This window comes from Opisthorchis viverrini (genome assembly GCF_000715545.1).
Source record: "Opisthorchis viverrini unplaced genomic scaffold opera_v5_78, whole genome shotgun sequence".
NCBI classification, from domain to species: Eukaryota; Metazoa; Platyhelminthes; class Trematoda; order Opisthorchiida; family Opisthorchiidae; genus Opisthorchis; species Opisthorchis viverrini.
Genome location: NW_008751734.1, coordinates 1,293,043 through 1,306,170, shown reverse-complemented (window position 1 = coordinate 1,306,170; position 13,128 = coordinate 1,293,043). Strand labels below are relative to the sequence as shown.

The following is a 13,128-nucleotide window of genomic DNA, read 5'->3' as shown; positions in this document are numbered from 1 at the left end:
CAGAACACATGATGTACGTTGGTCGTTCATAAGATGACAGTTTGGATGTATCTGCTGTTGTTTACAAAGTGTACGGAGGCCAGCCGTCCCTAATAACCGAACAGCACATCATTTGGACAGATGCGACACATGCAGGACACGGACCAAACGAAGGCATGCCCTGATTGGTCAGAGTGCCAGCCAATCCGGATCGAGCATCTTTGACTCGACGCTTCTCGCGCCCTCACGGAGATTCTGAAGCGACCTTGTGGAACACTCTGTGGTTACCCTATAAATACAGTTGTAATAATTTTCCTTTGTCTCCATAAAAGGCTTTGTAGAGCTACCGTACGTTTTGATATACCATAGTCGGCGGAGCGGGAAGCCAAGTGACCGATACAGACTTGCACTGCCGTTCAGCAAGACACAACACAAAGTCAACACCGTTGCACCCTGGTGTATCCCACCACTCACATGACGTGTCACACAATCTGACGTTATTCGCGAGGTCAAAGATTATTTTATGCGAAAAGATAGACTCCTTGAGTACAGAGGGCTGAATTTATGAACTGAAGCTAATCTGTATGTGCAAACTCCAGCCCCAGGTTTTGCATCGAATTTTTGACCCCAGTGAGCCTACATAGCTCTACTGAGGCCATGTACCTTCGTACCCTGCTTCTTTTTACATGTCAGGTTGTTGTTTAGTCCGAATATGAAGCTCGCATAACAAAGCGTACTATCTTATTGAAACTGGATCTAGATAGAAGACCACCCATGAGGCTGGATCACAATGGCGCTTCCTTCTAAGTGGAAATCCCCACTCAAGAAGGCTGGACCAGTTTGCTAGTGTTTGCTGTTCGATTTAACCTTATCATTTCTGAAGGAAAACCGTCCCGTTTGTTTGGACTTTGAAGGAACCTCTCTGAGTCCGAACCCGTTCGAAGCAGCATTGTAATTCTACGGCTTCGCAGCTGATGTTTTGTAGTGTGTAGAGAGTCCAAATTTCTCATTATCCACTCCGTCATGAAATAGCTAGCTTTCCAAAGCGAACAGCACTCTGTTCCCGGTTACCAAATATTTTGAAACTAATCACCTGGAAATTTTCCCAAGTGTGCGTGTTTTGCAATAAGAAAACAAATGAACATGTTGCTTGTAACCGAGCCCGTGACGCAACATCTGTTTAGGGCGTTTTTTTAGGGACCTCCTAGGTTAAGCAACAAAATGCTAAAGTCTTTCATTTCATACTGGGATGACCCTCGACAAGCCCATCCTCACCAGAATGCTCAAACTGTAAGGCTCCTTCAAAGGGGTCTCAGATGTTACCCCGGAGATACAATTCATTTGCGAAGGGTTCCTGATGGGAAATTCGCAAGTTATTCAGTAAACTTCTTCTAAATTACACCCTATGGGACCTGAAGAGTAGAGTGAAAAAATTTCAACCTGGGTTCCATCCCTCATACACACCTGCGTAATGACTGCTGACGCCTCTCTCGTTGTTCCACAAACATAAACGCAAAAAGCTACCTTTTCTAATGGTTTTTGTGCAGTGATTCTTCTTCCTCTTGTATTTGGCTTAACAGGCTGAAAAAGTCTTAAAAAACAATCCTCATCAGGCGGGCCACAACGTGAATTCAGCGAAAGAGATTAAACCAAGAAATATCAGGTGCAGATTTCAGCAGAATTGCCTATCCCGTAAAGGTTACCAGAAACCTATAGATTGCGAATCAGAGGGAGCCTACGAAAAACCGCTTTTCTAAATTTGGTAATTGAAAATTTTTTTACAATGCAACTGAACATGGATACAGCAGATGGTATGCGGAGATCAGGTAATGAAAGTCCTGATCAGGTGAGTTTCGGCTCAGGGAGAGGTCTCATTTAAGAGGGGCGGGTCTCTCCAGTGTATGAACAAATAGTGATGATGACATGGTAGATCACCAGAGCTGGTTTAGTAAAAGTGTGACCCCTCCTCGTAAGTTCCTCCAAGACAAAGAGTACGCCTCAGTGGATTGATCAACACAGCTAGTACAGTAATTGGGTTGTCGTTCTGGGAGTGGGGCAAACCCCGCCCAAGAGTGAACACGTTCGTCTGTTCACACGTAAAAACTCAGATGCGTCCAGCGTGCGCTGGTGTAATCATAGCAACACGCTCGCGTCACATCGCGTCACATGTCCGGAGTTCGAACCCCGGCACGGCCAAGTATGTGCACTGAGTGGAACTCGAGTCCACCTATCGTCCAATGAATTCTCACTTGCAGCTTGACATTGCAAAAAATGGGGACTTACTCAAGCAACTGTCACTATTGCACTCAATAAGAGACACCGCTTACAAACGATTCCCACATTTTGGTTATCTGTGGGGTGACTAAAGATTGATGAGGACAGAGATCTTTTTTCAGGTAGAACCGGGCAATAATAAAACCCCTTCAAATTACGGTTGATGAGGCTGTCTGTCTCGATAGCCTCACGAAAATCACCGACGTGGTCGAAATGAATTCAGACACTGAACCCACTGTCCCAGTCTCAGGAGGCATATCACCCCTGACCAGAGACTGCTGATGACCAACAGTAAAAGTGGTTTCTTCAAGGGGTAGGAAACAGAAAGTAAGGTGGATGACCAAATGACAAATCGCTACACGTTACTTCTTACTCTTTAACATGTGAACCAAGCGGCTCTCCTTGGATAATTACTGATTGGATGGAACTCCTGCAGGGCACTTTAAAACTCACCGTAATAGAGAACTAGACCATCTGCTGACTGAAATTCGGCCAACTGGAATGCTGTCAAGTACAGTCGATTGCAGTCAAAGAACTCATCTGTATACCATTTGGATTCCAGCAGTGACTTATCTGGAACCCTGCTGAATCTTTCGGTGATCATATTTTTCTTTAGATGAATGTGCTGCACCAGGACGTCTCATGTACCAATTCGCCTACTGTTCGATACATCGCAACGCATAACGTGGGCGTAATATACTACTCACAAGGTTGCCAGTCAAAGCATCTGTAGATTTTACTGAAGTCACAATTAATCAGACAACTCCCGATTGACCAGCACCAACTATACCAGTGTGACGGTGGATACTACTGATGGGGGAGGTATGTGAGTAGTATGTTTTCTCGTAAATCCGCTTTGCGTCTCTTTGATAGGGATATCTATTACGGAATATGTGTAATTGCTTTGTGGTATTTGCTTGGATTTGAGCAACAGTCAATGAATATTCATGAAAGTTCAAGAAGATGCGTTCAAGAGAAGATGGATATGCCGTCTTTATAAACAAGATGCATATGAGAGTTTTGCTTCACTGTCCAATAGTCTGTAACTGTTCAGTTGGCATTTTCTAATAAATAACTCCACAGCGAAGACTTTCTTCGTTTCATCAGGACTGAGGACAGTCACAATTCTGGATATCTGTTTTGTGGTCAGACAGTAGAACATGTAAACTACCAGCACTGTTTTTTTTCAACCCTTTACAGTTCCGTTTATATTGACTGGTCGGTTCAACATGAAGTTGGTTACATAATCACTGACTACACGCTGTGTGGTACAAACATACTTTGCAATGTACAATGAATGTACTCGAACCCTTGGGTCATTAGTCACTTGGCCTGTCCACCTGGGCAGTTCTTAGGCAGTGCCTGCCGAGCGTTTTTGGCGTCATCTGTTTACATCCACTGGATGCACGGCCGACCTCGCCGGCAACTAGACTTCGTGTATCGAGAACATTCTGCTAGCATTTTGGAGACAACAAAACATTTGTAAGATCGCTGATTAAGCGAACAGAGTCGGCGCCTTAACTTGTAAACCCACCGTTTGGCGCCCACAATAGATTGCGTTTTTTCGAATATGCTGTGGCGACTAAATTGCGGAGAGGACTCGGAAGAATTCAAGTTTTTATGATTGTTTACAAAGCTTTATCCCTGCCCTAGAAACGGCCAAATCCTTTGGGAATTCCCCTGGGACAGCCAAGTTTTGGACAAGTCTCGAGGCTACCTACTCTGGTGGTAAATTTGTCTTGTACAGCGGTCTTCGACAGGGAGTTCTTTTGATTGGCAACAGTCAACATCATTACCACCACTTACACAACATTTCAGGATGAAAGGAAGAAGGCTCGTTTATTAGGGAAACACCAAACGAACAGTTACAAACTATTGGACAGGGGAGAAAAACTCTCATTTGCATCTAGTTTACAAAAACTGAATATCCATCTTCCCCTTGAATGCGTCTTCCTGAATTTTCCTGGATATTCATTGACTGGTACTCAATTACAAGCAAACGGTACAAAGCGACTCCACAAATTCCGTAATAGATATCACTTTTCAAGAGACGCAAAGCGGATTTGCAAGAAAATAAACCACTCACATGCCCCCAATCAGTAGTATCACCGTTACAAGGGTGGTTTCCAGTAGAAGGCTACTGTGATGCATTTATCCATGTATGTTATCTATCCATGGAGTCTGGAAACCGACTGTTGAATCTGGGGGATAAGGGAGTGCAAGCGAGGATAAGTTCTTAAACCTTCATGGCTGTACGTAATATCCGACGCCGCCTTCTTTGTCAATCATCGAATGCGAATGAACCTCAGGCGGTTTCATGTGAAAGCTAGCAAACATTTGCCTCAGAACTCTCGGAATAAACTGGCTGTACGTAATATCCGACGCCGCCTTCTTTGTCAATCATCGAATGCGAATGAACCTCAGGCGGTTTCATGTGAAAGCTAGCAAACATTTGCCTCAGAACTCTCCGGAATAAACTCCACGACCGTTATATCTGCTGATTCATCAATCTGTAGTATCTGCTGCTGACCCGCTCCGGTGCCTAATGCCGGAGAGAAAAAATGACTCATAAGGGAACACAAACGCTATATTCCAAACAAGTGAGTGGGTGTGTGCGACTGCGAGAGCAAAAGTTACAACGGCCCCACACTATTTAAAGGGGACTTTCTGATATTGATCCAGGCTGTCTGATAGGCGTTAGTGAACACCCATCAACATTGATCGTGCCTCTATGAAATGCCTGAACGCTGATCACATTCGGTCGTGCTTCTGTGGCGTGCATGAGGACTCATTTGCTTTTGCTGAATTGATTGAATGATTGACTGGCCTGGATGCTTGCCGGGTTTCCTGTTGAGTTTTTGGTGGAGCAGTAGGTTCCGGGCGTTCTGAGGTTGCTTTCTGCTGGTAGATCGGGTAAGTTAATTGGTTGTTGATCGGACTGCTGTTGAGTTCGGTGAACAGATCAACCAAGAAGCATGCTGGGAGCCGAAAAGATATATTTAAATGGCCCCAAACAGCCACCAGACTCCTCCCACATGGGCAGAAGTAGTTTCGTTGTCAATTTGGAGGACGGTGTCTAGTAAAACAGTAAACCGCCAGAAAGAGCAGTGAGTAAAATCCTGTTCCCAACTTCGAAAACTTACAACCCAATACTTTTCTGTTCTCGAAATTGCACCACGATTCTATCCTGGAAATCATCCTTGTGCAAACACTGTGTGATTACTTGACGATTAGGCTTTTCAGATGAACATATAACTTATTCGTTGCATTCGCGCAGAACTCGGTCACTTTATTTCGGTGGACAGTCGCTTTGATGTCTCGTTACCGCCCGAACGCAGTCGGAAACGCGTCAATCAGCAACAGTTTACGTCCGTCCGCTTGCTGAGGGTGTAATAGACAGCGGAACACTGTCGTGTGATACCTGCGGCATGTGATTCGCGACGATAAATAACAGCATAAAATAGCTACCCAAGCCCCATCTGCACTCCGCATAGGATGTAACGTCAAAAGGTAAGTCTGGTGCGACCATTAGATTTGACCGCCTGGGCACACTCTTCGATCTCAGTCCTGGTCCAAAAACCGTCCAACTTTGCAGACAGCTGCCTGAGAAGATACGAAATTCAGGATGGTTAGTTTCAGAGACTGAGTAGACGGGGATTAGCTCGAGGAAAATCTAGGGTTAACTCAGGCGGTCGTGGGGTTGCATCGTGTGCGGTAACCCTCACCGTGTCCCGCAGGATTACAAGCCAAGCAACTGATTTTCCCTTCAATGGCTTGTTGTCATTGGACACCTTAGCCATACTCACGATCGTTTAGGGCACAAGACCATATGGCCTGTCGTTCTTTCTTTCAGGGACCTTAGTTGCTTCCGGGCGTTGGGATACTGCAGCGCTCTACCATTACTGGTCCAGAGAGGTTCCCAAGACAGGGCTGGGTTGCGACAGATACTAATACTTCATACCTCATGGCAGTACCCACCGTTAGCTATCAACTCTGCATCCAATTTAAGAAAGCTAATTTGAAGCTGTTAGCTTGTCCCCCGAGCTCGCCAAGCTGCAGGGGTCACTTATAATGTCTTTTCCAAAAGTGGCCAAAACTTGGCAAGCCAGTTACCGATCTTGGTGAAGAGATCGATAACGATCCAATCGACCGACAGTAAACGCACCCGAAATGCATTATACTGACACATTACATCTACCAGTGGCTGATTAATTATCCAACATCCGTGAATATAGCTTGAATGATGCTGCTGAGAGGTGATTCTTTACTAGAGAGAACACTTTGTGCCATATCGTGATAATTTCTCCCTCAAAAGAACGATTTAGACGAACGGACATCCTTTCCAAATGATGCTATTTTTAGCAGGCAAACTTCATCATCCACAAAGATGTCTAAATCATGCTGCTCCGTTCACAATACTTTTTAGTTGCGAATTCACCGATTTTGTCAAAAATAAAGCTCGACGAATTTTCGGCCATCCATTTCGACTACTTGATATGCGGACCGATAGGGTGACCGAATGCGCACAGTTGTGTCTGGTGCGATTGTTACATAAGTTGGTGTAACGTAATTAGGTTGATTATTAGAAGTTGGTAAGCATTAGAAAATGTCTGTTTTACCAGAATGGTGATGTTGAATACAAAAAGTTATGTGCACTTTATAAAAATAAGTACAATGCAAGTAAGGAATAGGCCAAAAAGTGGCTTATCGTTTGAGGACAACTGTTGAGATCTCCTGAGTAGAGTTTCGGACACGGGACGTGCCTTCTCCACAGTGGAGCTACTACAGGTGTTTTGTAGCTGTCCGTGGAGACTTGTGGAGCTCGGTCGACTTCTTGTGTTGTGCGCGCGAGTGTGCTTTTGGTCCGAGTTGTATGCCTATCTATTGTGTGCAGTCCGAAGAGAGGGGTGTCCATTCGTGCTTCATAATTGCACGAACATGAATACAACTTGACCCGATGTGTTTGAAATTCGTGAGCCTGGCGCGTGACGCAAGTGGTAACCGTGTGAACAAAAAATGGATGAGAAATTGTAGTGTACCTGTTGTTGGTTGAGGTTGAAAGTGGGACAGGATTTTCTAAGTGATTTGCGTGTTTGTGACGCGTGCTTTAATGAGTGACCGCTACACGGCTGATCGGCTCATTTCAGCAACTAGTAATCACCAGGCTACTTTCGGCGAAAAGCGGACTTTTTTTAATAAAGGCCACTCCGACTGGGATCTCCCTAACAGAGATAGAAAGAGGGCGAAAATACTCCCTTCTCCGATAGCCGTCACTCGTGACGGGCAGTGTTGGGACTTTTTGTGAAGCAGAGTGATGTAACAGTGTAACGGTGATACTGCTGATTCGGAGGGATGCGAGTAGTATGTTTCTTCCTTGCGTCCCTTGAAAAGAGAGATCTGTTAAGGAATTTGTGGAGTCGCTTTGTGGCATTTGCTTGGATTTGGGCAATGAATAATTAGAGTCAATGAATATCTAGAAAAGTTCAAGAAGACGCCTTCAGGAGGAGGTGAATGTCCAGTTTTTGTAAATAAATGCAAATGAGACTTTTGCTTCCCTGTCCAATAATCTGTAACTAGTCAGTTGACATTTTGTAACAAATAACTCCGCAGAAAAGGCCTTCTTCTTTTCAATTGTGGTGCCGTAGGAGAGAAGTGGAAGCGCATGAGTTGCCTTAATTTTGGATGCCGTTCATCCAAAAAAACGAAAAGACGAGTGTCGAGCCGGATTTACTTTTTGCCAGTCCACCTCCGCTAGCCATGAAAGAGTGATGTTTTGTTAAGGCGTCATTCTTTTTCTGATGAGTTGTTTTCGCCACTTCCCAATATGACACTATGCCAGCTTCGTCTGACAAGCTGTCAGTTACTCGAAGGAAAGCAGTACCAACTAGACGAATGATAACTGCGGTCATGCTGTTTTATTTGTTGTTAGTGATAATACGTTCCACAATCCTGAGGAATGACAAACTCACATTTACAGTTTGCGTTCATATATTGCATTATATGCATTTTTGAAAGTGACTCAGCTCTCTCTCTCATATTTTTGACGATATCTTTCCACTTGATCACCAGCGTGATCAGCTGTTTTCGACTAGTTAGCACGATAAGAAACAATCCAAGCCTGATGGTGCTTCGTAATAAAGACTACGAGGGCATGCATAGGACCTTTTCATTAAAGCCCAGCCTAAGGTTATCCCGGCTTGTTTATTCGGGCAAGAATTACAACAGCAGAACCAGTGAAGTAAGCCAATCGACCTACGGGTATTGTCCTCTGTCATATTCCTACGTTGATGGTGTGCACATGATAACGGGGATCAACATTTTGGCAGATGGAACATCCATACCAACCAGGATAATCAGAAAGAATAGACACACATGCCTTACTGGTGGTGGAATGTTGATAACTCGGGTGCACTCGTTGGTAATTTGTCAGCTGACTGCTAATCTCTTCGCCCAGCTTAGCAACTGACTTGCAGACTTTTCATCACCATTCGAAAAGACATCTTCAGTACACTGTTGGGTCGGTAATCCCTCTATTTGTGCTTGCACTTATGTAGTCGACAAAGAGCTGTAACCTTATTGGCTATTGATAATAGTCACATTTGGATTCTGATTGGTCCCACTATGATCTGTGTTGCGTTGTGGTCCGTATTTCTGCCCTGACCTCCCTTTGCATGTCTAGTTCTGGCTTTTTTCTCCTTATAGATCCCCTCATTCTTGAGGCTAACTTCTGGCATCCGCATATAAAGAGTGGTAGTACGCAGCCAAAAGCGATTCACCACAGTGCCCTGACCTCCCTTTGCATGTCTAGTTCCGGGTTTTTTCTCCTTATAGATCTCCTCATTCTTGAAGCTTATTCCAGGCATCCGCATATAAAGAGTGGTAGTACACAGCCAAAAGCGATTCACCACAACCCAAGGAATAAAATCTAAAAGAACGGGAGTTATTCGCTGTACAGAGTACAAAAGTTTGAAGCTGCGTCTTGAGGAAACTGGACTGCAATCAGGTGAACTTTCCCTGGGGCGGTAACTCCCAACGTCTTGGTGGGAGAAGGGTGAACAAACTTCTTAAAGATGTTGAATTATTCAAGAAGTAAACTGTTTTGTGTCGAAAAAAAACGGAATAAGAGTATGGCGGAAATCTTTGGTTAATTTCCGTCACGAATTTGTCTGGAAATCGGGACCAGGGAACAACGACAGCAACAACGAAAATACGGTCAGTAAGCTCAATCAGTTGGAAAATGTTTGGGACTTCGTTTCAGAGGGGTTTGGTAAACAACATTGTCCATATTCAGCGAACGTTAGTCTTGTTTTTCTGAACCGCAATCAACATTTGATGATGACACTTTGACTGTAATGCAAGCAAACCAGAAAGAAATGGCGCTCGTTGAAATCAGCGGTCAATGATTGTTGTGTACCTTGCTTTCCACAAAATTACTTGAAGTCAGTCATGGATAAAGAAGCGTAAATTGACCTCGTAGTTGTACAAATGCACTCATCTGCATACCCATCCTGTGGCTGTCCAGGGGTTTTCAGTAGCATTATGAGTAGTATATGACCGCATAGTTGTCTTTACTACTCTACGGGACTCGTCTAGCTCCATTACTGCAAGATGTGGTGAGTCAGTTGTGTAACAGTACTGTCCGTCAAAAAAGATTCGTTAATCTTTGAAATGTCCATGAGCATGAGTTGAGCAAGCCCGCGAAGATTCGAGCTGACTAAGGGCCCTTGGGGATCTTGTCACACTACACAGCTGATACTTTCGGTTACGCTTCTTGTGACTAACTACATGGCCTGATCAATCATCCAATCTTAATTCGACCGTGTGTCGTCTGGTGGTGTGGTCCAGGTGCATTTCAACACTCCAAAACTAGATAACATGTCGACATTGGGTAAAGCAATACATACAGGAAAGCTCAAGAACCCTAGTGGTCCAAGTAATATGCAGGTGTTTGCATTGTCCTTGAAGTGCGTCGAGGGGTACACCAGTAACGAAAGCCATAGTTGAGATCTGGATGTGTTTCTTAGAACCAACGGGTAGTACAAGATTTCAACAATCGACGATCAAGATGGCAGATGGTCGATCAGGTCATTCAAGTTGAATCAAACTGAGCTAAGCTAGCCCGAATATGCGGAGGTCTCAACTTAGTCTGACAATACAGACTGGTCGATTGCCCTTTACACGGTACCTGTTTTCCTGTATGACTTGAGGTAGGCCACAGGAAGTAGAACATTATTAGTTTAGAACGATCGCCCGAAGCATTCGGTAGACGGAGTTCAGCAACTTTTATACCCCGTAATTTAAGAGAATCATTTTTCAACCAATATACAGTCTTTTTTGAGTAATAAACTAAACAAAACAACTATATACAGGTGTTCGAACGGCAGTGAACGAGGCTCATCATGTTTTGGTGTCATTTGCATTTCAGTTAACTCGACTCTTGCGTTTACAACTTGAATTTGGCATCATTTAAGGCACTGTGGCCGTCAGCAACCTACACATAGCAACGCGACTGGTTGGCCAATACGCTCTGGTTCGTGTACCGCGCGAAAAAGCCCCAAGGAGTTCATTCTTGTTGCAGTGATGCAGCGATATTAGTATTTGCATGATTCGAGGGTTAAAACATGTGTTGAGATGCACACGTCCGCGAATTGTGACATTATCCACCGGCCGAACGACCTACACTAGATGAATCATTCATTTCGCTCTTAGGTTAGCCTGGACCGAGAAATCGCAAAATATGGTGTCTAACATCCTAAACTGTTCAGTTTCCACTTCATATATATACCCGGGCAGGGTATCTCTGTTGTAAGAGCGCGAATTTACTGACCGTGGTTCGAACCCGACATCTGCCTCTCAACTTTCTCTGCCCAGGCTTCAGCAAACTGACAGTATCCCGGCCCTCGTGCTTCCTTCGAGTGGCATGACAGTTGGCCACCCAGAAGGTGCTACAGATAAACTATTTTTTAGTTTTATATGTATACCGTTCCACTTCTAAATAGGATAAAGGAACTTTCGAAGAACTTTTAAAGGATAAAAGACCAACTTCGTGATGCATGTGTGGAACGCACTTGTGTGATTCATGGACGAAAATCTGCCCGTTGGTATGTTAGGAACAATATTCATTCGGTTGTAACATCCTCACGCTGCATAGTCGCCATGCCCACCCACCTCCCCCGAAGGAAGCACGAGGGCCGAGATACCTTCAGTGTCAGGAACTTCCAGCAGTCATACCGACATGTTCTACTAGTTATTGTGTCACACTTCGTTCAGCTTAACACAGACACCTGTTACTGACTCAGATATTTATGAAGACTATTTTCCACTCAAGGTCATCTCATTCCATATGAGTGAAAATCTTGCACTATGAGCATAAACTCCAGCTAGGACGGATCTAGTGTCATAAGCACTTTCGAAAGTCCACGAAGTTGAAAGACTTTAGCAAATTTCGAGCACCCACTTTCGATATGGAGGTTCGCTTGTGAGTTTTAGATGACCACGGGCGAAACAAAGTCCACTTACAAAGGGTCTAAAAGAACTCTGAGATAAATTAGTGGTTAAATAATTCAATTATGATCCAACGATTTCGGATAAAAGGCGGCTTCACAAAATCATTTCCGGCTCAATTTTGTCAAAAAATCTGCGCCAACTCAGCAAACTTTGTTCTTAATTCTTATCTAGTCCACGCATCAAACTACCGTGCATTTTTTCGGTTGATGGAGAACTAACTGCCATCAGGGTAAGATGAGAAAAGTGCTTTATGTTGGCGAAGCACATTCAGGACAAGCTATCATATTATTTGATATAAAAACCCGTGACTTTTTCTACAGGTGAATCGGAACCGCTGTAGGCAACTTTCACCCATCCAACTTTGGGATGTCAAACTAAACAAAAAAACTCTGTTCCCTCGATAAAGCCCACCGGGAAATGCCAAAAGAACCGTCAAAAAGACAGGCCATACGTGTCTAGAGGAGGCAAATAGATGTTTTTCGTTGACATTACTATTTGGTGTTGCAGTGTGACTGTGATTAATGAATATGCCTCGTTCAAAACAATTCCAGCTAAGCTTACCTGGGTCTAGAAATCTATGCATGTACAAACGAGGATAATGCCTCCATGCGATGGAGCGAATCCCATCGGTCAATTGTGAACGCATCTGTCTTAGTAACTGAGTTGTGTTCATCAACCAGCCTCGCCTCACATGACAGACAACCGGTGCTCAAATCCAAACTCGGCCTCAACTAAGAGCTTGCTGTCTTTGGTGTGCGCTCACCAGACCACTTGCGCGCAGACCAGTGTCACATAAATTCAATTTCAAACGTATTTCTCAATAAATAGGTATTCTAACCAAATATGCAGCGGAAAAGCTAACTCAGTCTCAGGATGGGGAAGTATTTTTTTGTCATTATATGGCTCCGTTTGTAAGGTCGGCTTACTTATTTCGTTGTATCCTAACATCCGTCAAGTGCTCAGAGTGCATTGCTTTAGGTGACTGTTTATCTGACTGCTGTCCCCGCTGCAGTGCCCAATGCCAGAAAAAGACTCGTCCACAGGGAGCACGACAGCTTTGCTGCATACAAGCGAGTGCATGCAAGTACAACGGCCTCGCGCTGTATTTAAAGGACACTGCTTGACCTTGATCCAAGGCTTCTGTCGCCACATTCCCAAGGGCGTTATCTGACCTTGATCCAAGGCTGTCTCGCGCTACGTTTTGAAGGGTACTGTGTGACCTTGGTCCAAAACTGTCTGATCGGTGTTTAGTGGAGTTTGAGAGTCTCAGGAGGTTTCAGGTAATCCCCGAGGTAATCTTCAGGAATTCGTTTTTCCTGACAGTGACGGCAAAAATAGCTCGGTACGCTGTTGCGGTGAGATCGTATC

General features: G+C 44.3%; 1 protein-coding gene across 1 annotated transcript; it reads right to left on the bottom strand.

Annotated features, from left to right (window-relative positions):
- Positions 1-8,679: 8,679 nt before the first annotated feature.
- Positions 8,680-12,826, bottom strand: T265_04632 (hypothetical protein; the record flags this gene model as incomplete). Its single annotated transcript, XM_009169414.1, has 4 exons — positions 8,680-8,798; positions 8,915-9,200; positions 11,039-11,198; positions 12,687-12,826. The coding sequence occupies 4 exons, from the start codon at positions 12,824-12,826 to the stop codon at positions 8,680-8,682; spliced, it is 705 nt and encodes a 234-aa protein (XP_009167678.1).
- Positions 12,827-13,128: the final 302 nt, after the last annotated feature.